The 20,312-nt window shown below is 46.8% G+C and overlaps 1 protein-coding gene across 1 annotated transcript in view; it reads right to left on the bottom strand.

Moving 5' to 3' along the window:
- Positions 1–20,312, bottom strand: part of TRIM67 (tripartite motif containing 67) — a 380,811-nt gene that overhangs the window by 219,898 nt on the left and 140,601 nt on the right. The window contains exon 2 of the mRNA XM_078646984.1: positions 17,397–17,492. Coding sequence (XP_078503110.1) covers positions 17,397–17,492 — 96 coding nt within the window. The remainder of the gene's footprint in view (positions 1–17,396; positions 17,493–20,312) is intronic.

The following is a 20,312-nucleotide window of genomic DNA, read 5'->3' as shown; positions in this document are numbered from 1 at the left end:
CCCGGCTCCACTTAACAATGCACACTATTTCCATGCTGCATCAAGTGCACTGTGAATTAGATGAAGTATTTATGAAGTGCTTGATTACACGAAAGGGTTTCCTGGCACTAAGGCTGGTGCTGCAATTTGTCATTTGGATCATGCCCTCAATCTTAAGTACTTAGAGAAGAATCAGGATCACCCGCAAACCCATTTTCAATTCCATTGTTGCCAGAAGTCTGTATTTGGCATAGTTGAGCTGCTTCTGAATGAATGAGGACTAAGAACCACCAGGATTGGTATCTGTCAAGATGGTCCTCTTTACGTATTTCCTGGGTGAAATTACGAAAGCGGAGAGTACTCCACATTGACCATCCAAAAGCCCATCCATTCAAACAAAATAACTCTGACTTGGAAACCACCATCCAGTTGTTGACATGCATGTAAAGCAGATGTCCTTATACACTGCTAGGTCCACTGCCATGGGTACACCTTGGTTAGGTTAGACCACCTTGGACTAAGAAATCATGATGCTTAAGAGCCAGTTTGTGATAGCACAGGTACATGTTCCCATACTCCCACAGGACTAGCCATGGTCTGCACAACATGCTCACTGGTGTTCAACATTCTAGGGAATGCCAGCAAAGTGCAATAGAAAGGGACATAAGAAAATACAAGTTACTCCCCTTTGGTAGTGGATTAATATATCTTCACACAGATTTCCCACTTTATGAATATCCTCCAGGCACTAGAATGGAACTAGAAACTTTGTCCCATCAGACGGCTCTATAGCATAGCCAATTAAATCCATGCAGCATCATCCAGGATTCCGCCTACCCAGGGAGAGAAGACAACTCGTGATTAAAGCCACTAATTGGCGTACTGATTTAGTTCTGGTAGTTTTTCTATGTTCCATCGAGAAGTGTGGGGAGAGGCCCAGAAAGCATGAACAACCTCGAGCTCTTACTAGTCAAGATACTAACTTGTCAGGGAAAAAGACAGTTAGGAATCTGTAAAAAGAGATAGCATTCTCCCAATAATGTCAATAAAGCAGGTAGGTAACTTTTTCTTCAGATGCAAACTTCTTCCTGCAGATTACTCACCTTAAGAATGAGTCATAATACCAAACCCACTGAAACATTTTTCTCCCCAAAAAGGATTTCCTAAAGGTAGTGACTGTCAGTTGAAATTGCTGAAGTGACTAAAAAAGTCAGTGGGATTATTATTTTTTAAATTTCACAGTTAGCTTAAATGGTTGTGATAAATAGTAGATTTTGGGAACTAACTTTTAAAAGGATTTTGAAGATGATGCTTTTCCCACTGTCAGCCAGTGAAGGTAGGACAGCAACTGAGAAATAGCACTGTGGTCCTTCAGACCAAAATCAAGCGGGAAAACGTCAAACTTTATACATGTTTTTTATTAAGTCCCATGATAAATTGTATTGCAATAGTCTATTCCAGCATTAAAGTAGAGCAGAAGACAGCAATATCCCGTTTGTTGTTTTAAACAGCTGCTTTAATTAAGCTCCGTTACTTGACCTACCTTTCACCTCTGTTGCTGGCAGCAGGCATTGTGACATCAAAACTTGAACTTGGTTGTAATAACCTCATAATAGTCAAGTTCTGAAGTATTTTCTTTATAATGGCCGACTTTGTACATCACAAGTCGCCGATTATAAAGAACTTGGGGGCACATGCATCAATGGAAATTGCATTGGCAAATGGTGCGAATCGCAAAATTCGGCCGTTTGCGAATGCAATTCCAATTTTTGGGATGTATTATCATTTTTGTAATTTTCGCAATTTAAGAAATCGCAAAATTGCAATTTCCTAAATTGCGATTGCATTTAAGGAATTTCAAATTGAGATTACTTAAATGCAATGCATCAAACTTTAAAAATTTGCGAATTCGCAAATAAGGGGAGCAAATTACCATGAAGTTGACCTTCATGGTAATTTGCGAAAACTTTGAAAAATGCACTAAAGTGCATTTTTCAAAGTTCCATTTTACACACACACATGCCCTTGGGGCATGTGTGTGTGCAAAATGTACTCATAGGCCGATTTCAGGGGTGCAACAGGGTGTCCTTTGGACACCCCTGCACTCTTGAAATTGCATTCTCAATTTGCGAATTTCTAATGGTGAATCGCAAATTAAGAATGTCTTCCCATCCATTCCTATGGGCCTCTAGGCCCATAGGAATGGATGGGGAGGTATTCCTTAATTGCGATTCTCAATTAGAGAATCGCAATTAAGGAATTTTAAGAAATCGCTATTTTTTAAGCGATTTCTTGATGCATTGCAGTTTGCAATTCCTTAATTGTGATTCCTTATTTTTCGCAATTAAGGAATCGCAAAATGCAATATTGATGCATGTGCCCCTTGGTGACTGACGTATTGACAGGCATTACAGAATCCTGTATATTATAATTAGGGCTTCCGGGTTTTATGGTATTTATATTTTTGACATTTCCGATTGTATTTATCCATTTTTATTTTTTGCCAATTTTACCTGTATTTATCGATATTTATTTTAGGTATTGTGAAAAAATTAAGCTGAAATGTGTATATTTCTACATTTATTTAACCGTTTATTGTACACTTTCAATGATATATACACACACTCAGATAATAAAATATGCACTAATAAGAAAACATGCACATTTTTGTATGAAGGTTGTGCAAATCTATAACTGTTTAAGGCTCTTTACCAAAATTCATTAATTTTTTTAATTACATTGCCTGTCAATCCCAGCTATTGGCCTGGCAGTCATGATTGACAGCATTTGGAATCCCTCAAAAATAACCCAATTTTCGTTTTCATTCACATATAAAAATAACTACAGACAGGAAAATCAATGGTTTTCTGTCTGTATTTATCTGTACAAAAACAGTAAAAACGGAAAACAGGAAGCCTTAAGTATATCAGATTGCAGTCTGCAGAATATGGACTCCATCAGTCAAGGCACTAGCTTCGGTAGGGCCAGAATAAATGCAAGAATTCCAGCACAACCTACAAGTGTATGATAGAGGTAGGCTTCCCAGCTGAAGTTACTCCCATATCTATAAGTGGGCAGAATGGAGAAATAATTCTAGGCACAGGCTTGCTCCCACACCTAAGTTATATCTAGAGAGAGTGAGTGACGTGTGGCTGAGCTCACCACATTAATTTTCGGGTGAAAGGTATGGCTGTGGCGTTACTCAAAATCATGTACAGTTTATAAGACCTCAGTGTATTAGTCATGACCTGCATTATTTAAAGAATGTGCTTGTTTTGTTTACATTTCACAGGACTTTGATGGAATGTGCCCTTAAATGGATGCTTTGGACAGACTTTGCCATAAATGGGTCGTTTTGACAATAGTTTCGACTGCTTCAGTGAACAGTTTTGCTACACGTCTGAATTCTATAAGGAGCAAAACACATCAGCCTAAAACGAACCTGCTTGACACAACATTTTGCTTAAACTCTGAAAAGGAAGACCACTACTGCATGGAGAAATACTTGATACACTGGAAAAGTTCATGTTTGGAACTTATTCATACTGATCACACATGAATTCCTTTTTTTAAAGTATCTACATTCAAAACAAACCTATATTAGTTACCGCTGGACTGTAATGCTGCACAACGTAGCAATCTTGTGTGTTGCAACCAGTTTTTCAATTACGTGTGTAGACATTCTGGGGGAAGGTACCAGCAGGCACAGTTTGAGATTTCTGCTGTGCCTGCTGGTGATTACTGGGGGCACAAGCAGAGGGCGGCGGCAGCCAGCACATAAGGCAACAATTGCAAAATGGCACTCTTATTGAAGCCAACGATCAGCAGGCAGCAGACCAGTCCAACAAGGCAAGCACTCCAAATGGTGATTCCTCCTGATGCACAGCAATCCTCTGGTGCAGTATGTAAAGCCTGCAGCATCTGGTTACAAGTCCCACGCAGTGTCTGAAATCATGGGGTCACAGCCTCTGTACTTACACTCACAAAGCCTTTGTTCTGAGGGTACTTCAATCAAACTTTAGAAGTGCACAACTTACCCATTCAATCCCCAGCCATGGCTCCAGACGCATTACAGGGGGGCAAAGACAGCATTGGGAAAGGCAGGCACTGCTATTCGGGTGCAGGTGACAAATTCTCCCACCACCCTAGCGTAGGAAGACTCATCAGGATATGCGGGCCACACCTCAGCTCCCTATGTGACTGTCTAGAGTGAATGCACAATAATAATAATAATCCACATTTGTAAAGCGCAAACAATCATCCGTAAGGGTCTCCAGGCGCTGGGGGCCGTCGGGAAGATTAAGCAAGCTATTGCCCATAGTCACATGGTGCTGGGCTAATCTGCTGCCGGCGCCGGGGATCAAACCGTGATCCCCAGATTTCAGCATCAGTCACCCTGGCTGCGGCGCCACACCTCTCCCTCAAAACAGGCCCCTGTCAGTTTAAACCAGATGGTGATTGGAGCCAGGCTGAAAAACATAAAGAGCCATAAGCGCACAGAAATGCCCACTTCTAACAGTGGTATTTCTAAAATAGTGATACAAAATCCGCTTACACCAATAAACTGGATTTATCACCACTATTCCAAACATACTAAACATGGCAATGCTACTCCTTCCAGATTAGAAATTACCACTGAAGCACACATCAGGGAATTCCCAATGCAAACCTTTGAGAGGAGGAGCCTCACAGCAGTGAGAAACCAAATAGGCTGTTTGTCACTACCAGGACATGCCACACAACAAAGGCACATGTCCTACCTTTTACCTACACAGCATCCTGCCCATAGGGGTACCTAGGACCTACCTTAGGGATGACCTATCTGCAGTAAACGAGAGTTTCAGACTTGACAAACACTTTAAATGCCACGTCACTGTGACAATAAACTCTGCAATGGCAGAGGCCTTTGACCCTGCTTGCAGGCAGGTCGCCCCCACACCACCACTCGTCACCTGCTGACCCGCTCGCATTGCCGATTCCTGTGCCCTTCTGCCGCCCCCCGCCCCCCACGCTCCCTACCCGGCCTTCCAACTGCTGCCTCCCTGCAGCCCCTCCCCCCAGCACACCCATTGGACTCCCCACTCCCGCCTCCCAGATGCTCCTCCCTCCCAAGCCTCCTCATATGCAGACCGAGAAGCGGCCTAACAGCATACGTGCACAGCAGGCGCGCCGTTGGCACGCCGAAGGCGTGCCTAGGGCAAGGCCGTCTGCGCCCTTCCGTGCCTGAACCGTGCCCAGCGCCAGAACCCCTGGACCCCGCGAACGCCGCGACACCAGAATCCACTACGACGCCAGCACCCTCCACGCGCTCAACGCCGGCCGAAACCATACCTGCTTCCATGCCGCCCTGAAACGGACCCACGGACCCTTCTCCTGCCACACTTGCAGCTTCACCTGCGACAGAACCACCAAACCTCCAAGGACTGGACCCAACCACCTCCACTGCATACTCCTCAACACCCGCTCCGCACGCAAACACGCCGTCGAGCTCTGGGATCTGCTCGACACCTCTGCCCCAGACGTGGCCTTCCTGACCGAGACCTGGTGGAACGACTCCTCGGCGCCCGACATCGCCATAGCCATCCCGGATGGCTACAAGATCACCCGCAGGGACCGCGCCAACGGAATCGGAGGAGGAATAGCCATCATCCTCAAGTCAACCCTCAAAGTCGCCACCAACGCAGACGACACCGTCAACACCGCCGAACACCTGCACTTCTGGATACACACCGACCCAAACACCACCCTCAGAGGAACACTCATCTACAGAGCCCCCGGACCCCGGGCTCAGTTCAGCGACTCCATCGCCGACCTCGCCAGTACCCACGCACTCGCCTCCATGGACTACATCCTCCTCAGGGACCTAAACTTCCACCTCGAGAACAACCTGCACCACCCTGATCGACAACCTCGCCAACCTCGGCCTCAGACAACTCGTCACCACACCCACCCATCCACACCGCCGGCCACACGCTTGACCCCATGTTCTCCAAAGGCTCTCACGTCGCCTTCAATCACACCACCAAACTCCACTGGACTGACCTCCGCTGCATCCACTTCACCTTCAAGAACCCAACCACGCACCATCGCACCCAACAGCTGCCTCGCCGCTACTGGAGCAAAGTCACCGAAGACCAGCTGCTCACCTCCCTTGCTAAGAATCCACCCACCGACCCCACCAACTCTGACGCCGCAGCCCTCAACCTCAGACAGTGGATCGACGACTGCGCCAACACCCTCGCCCCGCTCAAGAAATCCTCCAACAGCCACACCAGAAAAAGAGCCACATGGTTCACCAACTTGCTCCAGGCCTCCAAACGCGCCTGCCGAAAACTGGAAAAGACATGACTCCACAAACGCACACCAGACAACCACGCAGCCCACAAGGACGCTACCCGCAGACCTCACCACCTCATCAGATTAACCAAGAGATCCTCCTTCAAAGACTGTTTGGATAACAACACACACAACAGCAAAGAGCTCTTCAGCATCGTAAAGGAACTCTCCAACCCCAGCGCCAAGGCCAACGACATTCCGCCTTCACAAGAACTGTGCAACTCACTGGCCATCTTCTTCCACCGCAAGATCACTGATATCCACGACAGCTTCAACATCACGACCGCCCCGACTACGCCAGACTCCCCTGTGAACACCACCAGCGCCAACCGCCTGACCTCCTGGTCCAACGTCAACTACGACGAGACACGCAAGTCATGAACTCCATCCACTCAGGATCTCCGTCTGACCCGTGCCCGCACCACGTATTCAACAAAGCAGACGCAGCCATCGCACCCCAACTACGGAAGGTCATCAACATCTCCTTCGAAACAGCGACATTTCCGGAAAGCTGGAAGCACGCCGAAATCAACGCCCTCCTCAAGAAGCCCAAAGCAGACCCCAAGGAACTCAAGAACTTCTGGCCCATCTCCCTGCTCCCATTCCCGGCTAAAGTCATCGAGAAAATCGTCAACATGCAACTGACCCGCCACCTGGAAGACAACAACATCTTGGACCCATCCCAGTCCGGATTCAGATGTAACCACAGCACCGAGACAGCCCTCATCGCCGCCACAGACGACATCAGGCGCCAACTAGACAACGGCGAAACATCAGCCCTCATCATCTTGGACCTGTCAGCTGCCTTCGATATGGTCTGTCATTCCACTCTAATGACACGCCTCCTAGTAGCCAGAATCCAAGAGAAGGCCCTTGACTGGACCACATCCTTTCTCACCGGCAGAACCCAGAGCGTCCGCCTTCCACCCTTCTGAGCCGAAGCCACCAACATCATCTGCGGCATCCCCCAGGGCTCATCCCTCAGCCCAACGCTGTTCAACGTCTACATGGCCCCCCTCGCACTAGTGGCCCACCATCACGACCTCATCATCATCTCCTACGCCGACGACACCCAGCTCATCCTCTCCCTCACAAAGGACCCACACACTGCCAAAACCAACCCCCACGAAGGAATGAAGGCCGTCGCCGACTGGATGAGAAACGAAGACATCATGAAATCAATTTCTATTATTTCTTCTTGCTTGTGTATATTATATAGGAGAATGCATTTGATAGTAGGCGACTAACTGACTGGTCTACTTTTCAATGATGGCCGAAGCCATTCAGAAATTGATAGCAGTATACCCTACTTATTTTTGATTTATGTATTTTTTGCTGTTTCATAAATAAGGAAACGTGGACAATAATTTTTGACGAATCTTGTGAATGTACAAGTGGAACTCGAGGGGCTTCAGCAACCCATTAAGGGTTGCAATTGCCGATCCACGGCAACAAATCAGCTTCAAAGTAGACACTATATTATTAGTGATGCATTGTTAGTGTTATGAGCCGTAAAGAAAGGTGTAACTTAGACAATCAAACAAGATAATTGTGTTTATGTATAAACCAAACTTGTCTAAGATGGCGCATGAAACATCTATTTCGCGCTAGTCCCCTTTTAGTTTCTAGCTATACACAGTGATTGGTTTAAATGGCGCCGCGTCACTTACAATGAATTGACACTGGCGAAGGAGTTTATCTCCGAAACGCGTTTGTCTTTTTGCTGATTAAATGCTGTTTTGATTCACCCCGTGAGTGCGGTTTTACTTCCTGAGGATTTGGGAGGTTTGTGGAGCCAGAATATTGGCGCGTGGCACCAACGCACTACAGTACCCATCTAACAAGTGACTCACTGTTTGGTGCAAACAGAGCAATTATATATATATATATATATATATATATATATATATATATATATATATATACATATATATATATATATATATATATATATATATATATTGCAATTCCTCGTTGTACGTTTCTGCTGAAAAAACTAGCGTGGACCCATATTGTGCTTCAGTTGTTTATTCTGTCACCAAGCTGGTCGCCATGATGCGTTTCGACCATCCCACGGCCTTGATCACATGACACGGCTTATACTGAGCTAAACATTTTTAAAGTGCTAGTGCTCTATTTGCATACAATAGACATGGACAACATACTATAATCACATTGTAAACACATTTGAATATATAAATATACATTTAATTATTTACAATGTCGAAAAGTAAAATATAATTGCAGTATAATACATAATTAACTTTATTTGTGGAACCAGGCAGATCCCTGTGTGGTTTGATTATGTCTTAGTTGTCCAGCTCCTACTGGGACAGGATATTAACTTTTTAATGAAAGCTTAAATGCAGCTAGAATTCCTGAGCCCAATAGGTCCATTAAAAGCAGTTTGCAGACAGGCACTTATTTTAATAAGTGTATTGTGATGTGAATAAAAGTGCAAAAATTAAAATTGTGTGATAAGTTCCTTATTTTTAAAGTGCTGTGTGCTTGACATTTTCGTACATCATTGTCTTTTCTATCTAATACATTAATTCATGGATTCCATTATGATGTACTACTACACTTAATGCAATTGATACACTTCCTAAGCATGTTGTGAAATTACAAGATGCTTATTAATGCAAAAGGGTGTGAAAGGCTTAATTATGATATGCAGATATTGGGACAGATTTGGGTCCAACATCATGGGGTATCTCACTTGAATACTAAATAATTCCATACTTTCCACTTTGGTGTTATTTGTCTTAATGACTTGTATAAAAGATATTTATTGCTTTTTAGAAATTTGATGAAAGCCCTCCTCCCAAAATTAAAGCGTATTCACTTTAGAAACAAGAAAGGCTTATGTAATGTGTGCACTAACTTTTCAGATTTGAATTATAATGTAGTTCTAAGTCACATTTATACACGTACTTAAAATATTATCTGTATGCAACATGTAACATAAAATTAATGTTCTGACATTTTCCATTCATTTGTAGTTGAATGTGCACCCGTTTATTAAATGTGCACCCTTGATTTGATACGTTAAAGTGCCATGAATTGGCCTGTATTTCTTTCAGCATGAAATACCTTTTTTTCCATTTTCTGATAGCCTGTCTTTTACTTGCCGGTATATTCACATGATTTGTTAGTTTGAAAACAGATACAACACTGTACTAATGATAGAGAACCTCAGAAGAAGACCTTGCCAAAGAACAAGCAGAGCCAGAGCATTAACTGACAGTTTCCGTTCAGTTAAGTTACAAGGAGTCGCAGGTGACCAAGGACAATGTCATTCTCAGGACTGGCCAGGAATAATTTGTTAATGTTTCAGCTCATAACGTGAGAATGGAAAGGACAATGGAGCCTCTGATTGTGTGAATAAGGGGTGTTACTCAGAAGGATTGTATGGTAATAGTTAGTGTTCTCAAAGAACGTTGTTGGCCACTTTTACTTTGGACTTTGAAAGGTTTAGACCTTTATGCTTCCCCTTGGGCTCAGTGTTAAGTGTTGCTTAGTCTAACATTTATACTCAAATCCCAAGAAGACTCATGACTGAACTTCTGAAATGCTGACACCTTCCCACACTTCCTGCATTTCCCTGATTTTGGGGATCCTTTTAGGTTTAAACCATCCTCTAAGTTTGGACTTTATTTTAGATGATTGTAGACTATACTCATGTATAGAAGAGAAAATCATAAATTCCTCTACGAGTATTAGATTCTGTTATAAATGTTCTGTATTGCTGTAAGTGAACTTCTTGTTTGCCTTATTCTGGTGCACCTCAACTTATTTAGGAGGTTAGGTTATCCAGTTGTTATTCTGTATCCATACAACATGGTATTGAGATTCATTTACCTTAACTTGACTGCTAACTTGTAATAAACCTTCTTAACTAAAGTCACTGATTCCTTGTCCATATTGTGTAGCCAAATGGGCTGCACTGTCAATGAGATTGTTTGATTAAATGCTAACTCACTTTACCTCTCAGTTGTCGAAAAAGGTTTATCGGATAACAAGTGGTAAGAGGGTTGGTCCAGAGCTGGAACAATATCAACAAAAAACTATATTGCGACTCGGATATAAGAAATCATCACTGGTGACCTCAGATCCCTAGATAACAACTCAGTGTTCAATGTGAAGATCGTGCGTCACATATAAAGGTCTAAATCTGAACACCATTGAACAACTATCCCAGAAACTAACCAGAGCACAAATTGATTTCAGAATTAATCTGCCTCTTGACATGCTGATACTCCTAAAATTAAAACTGTAAGAGATCCGCCAAACAACATTGTTATTTTATGAGATTGGAAAGACGTTGTCTTTCCATTCTCATAGAATATCAATATCAGTGGATACAGAAATGTGGTGTAAAATGTATCACACAGGAGTGTGTTCAAGATGGCGGCGGAGTAGCACCGTTTTCCTGGGGCTCCACTTGCCGAGGCTGATTCAAAGCATCTATTGGAGGTATCCAGACCCGTGAGGGGGCCCAAAAATTATCCAGTGCTGCGCTGCGGACGGAGAGAACGCAGGCTGGTGAGCAGGCCCAGCCTTCAGTGGAAACTGGCTACGGCGTATTGTGTGCCGTGACCGGCCGCGTGAACTGTGGTGGCAGGAAGTCTCCCTGGGGGACCTGCACTAGTGGAGATGACACCTGTGGCTGCAGATCCTGCCACATTGTGAGCTGGAGGTGCCCTACCTGCGGCGTGGAGTGAGGCGGTGCGGGAAGTGACTCCAGAGGACCTGCTGCCTCCTGTGACTAGTGAGAGGACTCTCCGAGGCCTGAGTCCGGAGGCCACGAGACGGCCATATTAAGTAAGACCTGGAGTCGGGACAGGAGCTATTGGCACAGCCCTTCCCTGGAGCTTCTTAACGTCAGGAATTAGCGGCGGTGCCACCCTGGCTCTGAGGGACTGGTTTATGTTGGATTGAGGGGGTGGCTGACATGCAGGATCGGGGCTGAAGAAAGGCGCCACACGGTGTAGCCTGCATGGCGTGAGTGCACAGACTGACCCGAGTGAAGCAGCAAGGGCCTAGCGGCGGAGCGCGAGAGTGGTGAGGAATGGCGCTGCGTCCTCGGTGGCTCAGAGGAGGTGGTGGCAGGCGGAGGCCCTGTGCGACACAGTCTGGTGGCGGCACCAGGCTCAACTCACAGAGTGACTTTGAGGCCAGTCCGCACGCACACCCAAGCCTCGGAGAGGGCCTAGTCTCATCCACCGACGTCTTGCCCGAGGTAGGTGGGGCCTTACTTTGGACTACGCCTGGGGCGATCTGGGCCTCGAGGTCTGGCCTCCGTCCATCTCTCTATTGCTGGGGGCCCCAACTGGAATCAGCTCTGCCGGGCTCGCCAGGGGGACCAGCGGGGGACTGGCTCCATGGAGGCAGCAGTAGGCGGAATTGGGAATTTGCAGTGAGGCCTTCGCAGGAGGTGTGGAGGGGCCATCTGGCTGCTGCGGCTGGGCCCTGATTCTGCCAGAACGACCACGCTACAGGGACTCAGCAACCCTCAGTGGGATAAGGACAGCCATCTGGGTGAGAGCTCCGTGTGCGGAGGCCTAGCCCGGGCCTTGACAGATCCTCCTGATGCCTTGAACAGCTGGAGAAGCACCTACCCCTGCGCCTGGAGTTGTGAAGCCCTGGACCCGCCCGGCTGTAGTTATGACCACTGCACGAGCCAGGAGAGACACCATGAGCACGATCCGTCCATTAAAGAACTGCTACAGAAAACGGGTGGGAAAAAGACCGGCGACACAGGTAGAGACCCAGAAGCTGGCAGCGCTGCTGAGCCCATCACAAAAGAATTTATGGAACAGCTCTTCAGCTCCCTCCGAGAGGATTTCGCTAGCCTACGTCAAGGAATGGCCACTGATGTCAAGCAGCTCCGGACGGAGCTCAGTGAACTTGGAGATAGGGTGGACACCCTGGAACGCAACGGGGACAGACGGGAGGAAGAGCTTACCCTTCAGACCCGGGAGCTTATCAACTTCCGCGAAGGAAACAATGAACTGTACCTCAAGCTTGAAGACCTAGAAAATCGTTCGAGGCTCTCTAATATTCGCATTAAGGGTGTGCTCCTCCTGGCAGATGGTGGCAAACTGGAAGAATGGGTTCTTCGCCTCTTTAAACACATGGCTCCTTAGTTGCGAGACAAGGAGGTCATGTTGGATCGCACGCATCGGGCTGGGCAGCCCGCCTCGGGCCCCGGCCAGCCTCAGGACATTCTGACCTGCCTACACTCCTACCAACAGAAGGAGATAATCATGGCCGCCGCAAGGGATTGCTCGATGGTGGAATTCGAGGGCCTTCATGTGGGGGTTTTCCAGGATCTTTCGCCCCTCACCCTGCAGAGGCGCAGGGAACTGCATCCAGTCACATCCCTCCTCCGTGAGCAGGGGATTCGGTACCGATGGGGACAGCCATTCCACCTGACCTTCGTCTGAAACAATGAAATGCAGGGGTTGCGGACTGTGCAGGAGGCAAAGGCCATACTTGGTGACGCTCTGATGGTGCCAGAGGATTCGGAGGCGACGGCGGGAGGTCCACCGATCGGGAGACAGTCAAGAGCGGGCAGGAGACGGGGCCCCAGGAGAGTGCCCAGACGAGGCCTTTGGAGGAGGAATGTCAGCGGGAGAGGCATGCCCTGCTCAGTCAGCTGCAGAGCCGGGAGTCCCCTGAGGACTGAGACCGCCGAGGGCTCCTGGTGGTTGAGGTCCCGAGTTTTGATGCTCCCATGACGTCTCCATGACCAGTGACTTGTGACATCGGTCTTGGTGGGGGAGCCCCACCTTCAGGATGGTGATGACCGACAGCCAGACACATGGAACCCTGCACGGTGGTGCTGTCTGTTCCTGTTGGAAGACGTCATTGATGTTTTTCAGTGATCTTTATGTCTTTTCCGGTCCAGGGAAGGCATGGCTTGGCAGTTCGGGCTGGACTGTTCCCATGAGGCACAGGGTCAGACTGATTTGCATATGGCCATGTCTGAACTGGGGAGGCAGAGTGGGCTAAAGAACGGTGATGGATTAAACCCAGATCTGTTGACTAGGTGTCAGTGTTTGATTGGTTCAGGTGCTCCGTCCATCACCACCCCCTTTTGTACCGCTTTGTTCGCCATAAGTTGGCAGGGTATGCTCAGACGTGAGTCCCTTGCTCACTTTGCCACTGGATTCAAGCAAGCCGGGCTGAAGACGGCTGAAATGCCAGAAACCGGTCCTCGGAAGCTTGTTTCCGGTCCAGGGAAGGCATGGCTTGGCAGTTTAGGCTGGACTGTTCCCATGAGGCACAGGGTCAGACTGATTTGCATATGGCTATGTCTGAACTGGGGTGGCAGAGTGGGCTAAAGAACGGTGATGGATTAAACCCAGATCTGTTGACTAGGTGTGAGTGTTTGATTGATTCAGATGCTCCGTCCATCACCACCCTCTTTTGTACCACTTTGTTCGCCATAAGTTGGCAGGGTATGCTCAGACGTGAGTCCCTTGCTCACTTTGCCACTGGATTCAAGCAAGCCGGGCTGAAGACGGCTGAAATGCCAGAAACCGGTCCTTGGAAGCTTGTTTCCGGTCCAGGGAAGGCACGGCTTGGCAGTTCGGGCTGGACTGTTCCCATGAGGCACAGGGTCAGACTGATTTGCATATGGCCATGTCTGAACTGGGGTGGCAGAGTGGGCTAAAGAACGGTGATGGATTAAACCCAGATCTGTTGACTAGGTGTGAGTGTTTGATTGATTCAGATGCTCCGTCCATCACCACCCCCTTTTGTACCACTTTGTTCGCCATAAGTTGGCAGGGTATGCTCAGACGTGAGTCCCTTGCTCACTTTGCCACTGGATTCAAGCAAGCCGGGCTGAAGACGGCTGAAATGCCAGAAACCGGTCCTTTGAAGCTTGTTTCCGGTCCAGGGAAGGCATGGCTTGGCAGTTCAGGCTGGACTGTTCCTATGAGGCACAGGGTTAGACTGATTTGCATATGGCCATGTCTGAACTGAGGTGGCAGAGTGGGTTAAAGAACGGTGATGGATTAAACCCAGATCTTTTGACTAGGTGTGAGTGTTTGATTGATTCAGATGCTCCGTCCATCACCACCCCCTTTTTTACCACTTTATTCAACACTTTTAGCACCACTGGGAATCTTACCCCATTGATTTCCATGGCGGAAGTAGTGGTCATACCTAAACCAGGGAAGGACCCCAGGGAGTACACCTCCTACCGCCCCATCTCTCTGCTGAACGTGAACCTGAAGATTTTTACCAGCATCCTGGCGGCCCGACTTGCCCCGCAGTCGAGATTTATTCCAGATTGTAGTTGTGGGGATGGGACTCTGTGACTGTGCCACTTATTAGATAAGACTCAGCGCACCCAGATCCCGGCGATACTCCTATTGGTGGATGCTGAGAAGGCGTTTGACCGAGTCCACTGGCCCTACCTGCAACAGGTCCTATGCCGCTTCGTACTCTGGGAACGGTTCGGGCAATGGGTGAACTGTGTCTACAAAGGGCCGCAAGCCCGCATTCAGGCCAATGGGGTGCTCTCCCAGCCCTTCCAGATCAGGTGCAGCATGAGACAGGGGTGCCCGCTCTCCCCTCTCCTTTTCGCGCTTTACATGGAACCATTTGCAGAAAGAATTCGCCAACTCCCTGCTGTCACCGGGATCTGGCTGGGAGCTAGGGAGCATAAGATTTTGCTATATGTAGATGATGTGCTCCTTTTCCTATCCAATCCGTTGCTCTCTCTCCCCCCCCTGTTGGCGGAGGTTGCCGCCTTTAGTGCAGCATCGGGATTCAAAATTAGCTTGAAGAAATCCCAGGCGCTGAGTCTCACGATCCTGGCAGCAGACCAACATCAACTGTCGCGGCTCTTCCCCTTTTCTTGGGCGGTCAGCGACATCACGTATTTGGGGCTCCGGGATTTCTCGAGCACTGCGAAGACGGCCCAGGTGAACTACTTGGAAATGCTGGCTAAGGCCCGTAAGGAACTAAACAACTGGATGAAGCACGCTCCTTCATGGCTCAGCAAGATAGCCGCTATTATAATGACGATCTTACCGCGTCTCCGCCCACGATACTGGTCCAAATGCAACAACTGAGTAATGGCTGCATTCGGGGAGGAAAGAAACCGCGCATGGCCCGACACCTCACGTACTTGCGACAGGAGGACAGAGGTCTTGGAGTCCCCCATCTGGGCCACTACTATGAAGCGGCACAACTATGCTGGATGGTGGAATGGTATCAACTAGAGTCCGAAAAGCACTGGTGCTTTATGGACAGGGATGTGGCGGGGATTCACAAATGGAAGGTTCCCTGGCTCCCCTGGCGAAATCGCCCACCGGGCGTCTATCTTTCACCGGTCCCACGTGCTACCATGAAGATATGGGATAAGGTGCAGGAAAATGTCAACTATCTATGGCTATATCACCCCTGACCCCCTTCATTGGGAACCCGGATTTCCCCCAGGCTCTCACAGGGAACGCCTACTTGAAATGGCAAGAAGCAAACTGTAAACGTATTAGCGACCTTTTTGATGTACAGGGTATTATGGACTTCCCCCAACTTGTAGCTCACTACGGGATCCCCAAGGAGACATACTGGCAGTACTTAGTGCTGCACCACTGGGGCACGCAGCCCCAGGTCCATCCACATGCGAGTCGGCTCCTTACAAAATTCGAGATCTGGTACATCACCCGCACTTCGAATAAACGTCTCTTGTCAGACATTTATAATTTTCTTCAACAAGGTTAAGAACCCTACCCAGCACAGCATAGGTGGGAATCGGAGTTGGATAGGGAATTCTCCCCAAAAGAGTGGGCAGACATTATACACAGGGCCCGGGCATCATCGTGCAGCACTTCAGGGAAGGAGATGCTCCTAAAAATTGCACACTATTGGTATTATACCCCGGCATGTACTACCAAGTGGAGGCCTCGCAGCAGTGATCTTTGTTGGCGTAATTGCGGTCAGGTGGGCACTTTGTCTCTTATTCTTTGGCACTGCCTCAAGATACAGTCATTTTGGGGATTCCATATTGCCTTTAGTTGACAACATATACCAGACAGAACTCCCTAGATTTCCCAGCTATATTGTGTTGGGACTTTCTGACCCCCTCACATACCCTCTAAGCTCCTATAGGGGTAGGGTGATCACTTTGGCTGTGGAAGCAGCCAAGCAGGCTTTCCTGGCGAAATGGGGTACAAATAGTATCCCGACCAAGCTAGACTGGCTGCACAGACTGTGGGAAGTGGTCGGGATGGAACGGATCACAGCTGGGATCAACCGCACGTTGCCTAACTTTGACAAGACTTGGGGGTCCACTGTGGCGTACTTCTCCTCTGAATTTGTTGATCTTACCTGCCCCGATACCGTAGGGTTCTGCGATTCCCCGTGACGCCTCCTGTGGCCCCACCCTCTTCCCCGAAGGGAAATCAGCCCGAAGTCCCTACCAGGCCTTACCCTGAATAGTGGGTGGATTCCTGTCTCTCCTCTCTCCAGTTGATCTCATTCTTATCTTTGCTTTCCTCTACTCTTCTCGGACTCTCCCTGTTTGTCTTTATCATTCATCTCATTTGTATTTGATTTAATAAAACTTGATAGTGACAACAAAGTTCCCCGCCAGCCAGTGGTTGTAGGTGGGTGTATTGTTATCAGTTACAACAATATCCAATTTAAACCATAAAATGTATAACACATGTAGAAGACCATATTCAAATTGTAAGGCACTCCGATGTATAATAAAGCATGGTCCACGCTATAGAAAACCATGAATGAAGAAATAACCCAAAAATATCAGATATGGAATCCTCATTAAAATTACTTCCTTAAAGTCTCTCCAGATTTCAGTTTACTACTACAATGTATTGTGTATGTCATCTACCATTTTGTGTCGATCAGTCCTGCACAATACATCAAACTTGTCACACAGCAGACTCCAAACAATGATGTCTCCCTTTTTATATCACTTCATGGACATTTTTTAGAACCCAAGTAGTACTTCAGTTCCTCAATATAGCATTTATTCTGAAACACACATTATCCCCCCTTAGTTGGTCTTCAAACACCTTGCTTATGCGTTCAAATGTTACCTGTATCTGTTGTAATATATTTTTCAGCTGAACCAAAAATTCTTTAGCTTCCTTTGCTTTGTCTGAAACTCCACTTAATGCTTGAGAAAGCTGAGCCTGGAATTAAAAACACAAAAGAAAGACTGTCAATTTTCGACACCACGCGCTCTTTATTGTGGTTAACATAGTTTTGATGGTTTACAATTATTAATCAAATCTACATTTTTATGCCAAACAGATTTCCTGACGACACAGGATATTTTATAGCTGCAGAACAGATGGGGGGAAAACTGAATGAACACTGGTGTGGAAATTAGAATATGAATTTTTGCTTCCCACACAGTCATAAATTGTGAGCAATAAACTCTATTCAGGAAGCAGCAGAGTCATGCTGTTTAAAACATTATTAAATAAGATGCCTGTTAGTGTTTATTAGGTGTAAAAGATTACAAAATTGATGCTTAAATCATTTCACTACGCACTGCACATACTCACGTGCGTAGAACTTAAGACTGTCATAGTTGTATCTGTTTCATAGCATATTTGATAGCAGCAAAGGTTAATGACCCCACTACATTTGTATTATTTCCGTGGAGCAGAATGGCATAGAGTGGAGTAGGGCAGAGTAGTGCTGTAGAGTACAGTTGAGAGGCATAGGGTAGCGTGGCATGGCATAGAGTGGCGTATGGTGGCATAGAGGAGAGCAAAGTAGGGTGGCGTATTGGGGAGTAGTGTAGAGGACAGTGGCATAGAGGAAGTGGCGTGGAGGAGAGTGGAGTAGAATTGCATAGAGTGGAGTGGCATAGAGTATAGCGATGTAGAGTAAAGGTGCAAGTCATAGAGTAGAGTAATGTAGAGTACAGTTGAGAGCAGTAGAGTGGCGTAGAGTTGAGTGGAGTGAAGCAGAGTGGTGTAGAGTGGAGTGGCATAGAATTGAGTAGCAGAGTGATGGAGAGTACAGTTGCATAGAGTAGATTGGAATGGTGCAGAGTGGATTGGCGTACAGTAGAGTGCCGTAAAGTGGAGTTGAGTGGCATGGATGGGTGTAGAGTACAGTGGTATGGAGGAAAGTGGCACTGACTGGAGTGGTGTAGAGTATAGTAGCATAGAATGGAGTGGAGTGTGGTAGAGTGGAGTAGAGTGCCACAGACTAGGGTGACATAAAATGGAGTGGTGTAGAGTGGAGTGGCATAGAGTGCAGTGTCGTAGAGTGGAGTGGAGTGGCGTAGAGTGGTCTGGAGTGGAGGGGAGTGGCGTAGAGAGGATTGGCATTAGGTGGAGTGGCGTGGAGTAGCCTAGAGTGACATGTAGAGGAGTGGTATAGAGTAAAGTGGCGTAGAAGGGAGTGGAGTGGCATGGAAAGCAGTGGAGTGGTGTAGAGTAGAGAGACATAGAGTGGAGTAGCATATAGTAGAGGGGCGCAGAGTGGAGTAGTGTAGAGTAGAGTGACATGGAGTGGAATAGTGTGGCATAAAGTAGCATAGTGTGGAGTGCCACAGAGTAAATAGCATAGAGTAGAGTAGTGTAGAGTGGCACTGTGTGGAATGGAGTGGCTTAGAGTACCGCAGAATCACATTGTGCGTAGTGGAGTAGAGTGGCATGGAGTGATGTAGAGTGGTGTGGAGTGACGTACAGTGGAAGAGAGTGGCGTAGAGTAGAGTGGCATGGAAAAGAGTGGCGTGGTTTGGAGTGGCATGGAGTGGAGTGGAACAGAGAGGCATTGTGTAAAGTGGAGTGGAGTGGCACAGAATGGAGTGGAGTAGTATAGAGTGGATTGGAATAGATTGGTGTGGCGTGGAATGGTGTAGAATGGCATAGAGTGTAGTGTCGTAGAGTAGAGTGGCATAGAGTGGAGTAGCGTAGAGTAGAGTGGCATAGAGTAGTACAGTTGTGGGTGCAAGTAACTTAACCAAGGAACCAAACATAAAATCAAAGCAAAGAAATGAGGCCCATAGGAGATACATGACTGAAAGGCAACAACAAAAGGCATGTGAAGGCAAGCATCATGAAGGTGTAAATGTGTTGTTAGTGTGGCATTTATACATTAAAATGGCTTAATCCAACCCACGTAAAATGTAATTTTATTTTAGTTGTACAAGTAGCCAAAAGATGCAGGCATAGATAACAAATATCCAAAAATGCGTTTGGAAACAGAACAAATGTAGAAAGCAGCACCAGAAACAGAGGAAGTGTCCTGAAACGCCTACTTCACTAACAGTGTGTTCAGTGGATGGACACTAATTAAGTTGAATCAATCTAAGCTTGATCCTCAGAAAGAAAAGGTAGTGATGCCTGGTATGCCTTCGCCAAATAGGAGGCAGCATTGTAGACTGCCAAGGAAGCCAAAATACAGTAAGAAATGGTCGAACTCCAAGTCCTTTATTGTAAACAATACCCCTCGCAAGTGCGAAGCAACAGACGAGACCTAACAGGGTTTAATCCTTAAACTGCTCACCGAGATTTACCCTTCATGAACTGGTGTTGGGTAAATTAACAAGAGAATTTGTTTAGCAATTTTGTTATACAACACCCAAATTAATATATTAAAGAACAGTTATATTGAAGCATGAATCTCAGTGACCAGCAGGAACCCTAAAAGTCCTCCAAAGTATAAGAAGAAAGCATTCTGGTTGAGAAAAGGGTTCCTTGGCTTCGGCAGAGAAACACCGCTGTCTGAAAACGCACTTCAAAATTTCTTCTTTGAAAAATAAATAATACAGGTATCCGAGGAATCGAGGGCAAATGTCTGCCTTGAAAATGATCACCTTTCAGGGAGTGAAGGTAGAATGTCCTATTTATAACACTGTTAGGGAAAAGAATGTAGAAATACAGCCAGTTAAATGGTCTTCAATGATAATTATAATTAAGAGGAATACACTAGATATCAGTGGCTTAGTTACAATTGATACAGCAGTTTATATTGTTGAAGAGACTGCT

The sequence above is a fragment of the Lissotriton helveticus genome, chromosome 6, assembly GCF_964261635.1.
Source record: "Lissotriton helveticus chromosome 6, aLisHel1.1, whole genome shotgun sequence".
Classification (NCBI taxonomy): domain Eukaryota; kingdom Metazoa; phylum Chordata; class Amphibia; order Caudata; family Salamandridae; genus Lissotriton; species Lissotriton helveticus.
This window is presented reverse-complemented; position numbering and strand designations above follow the sequence as displayed.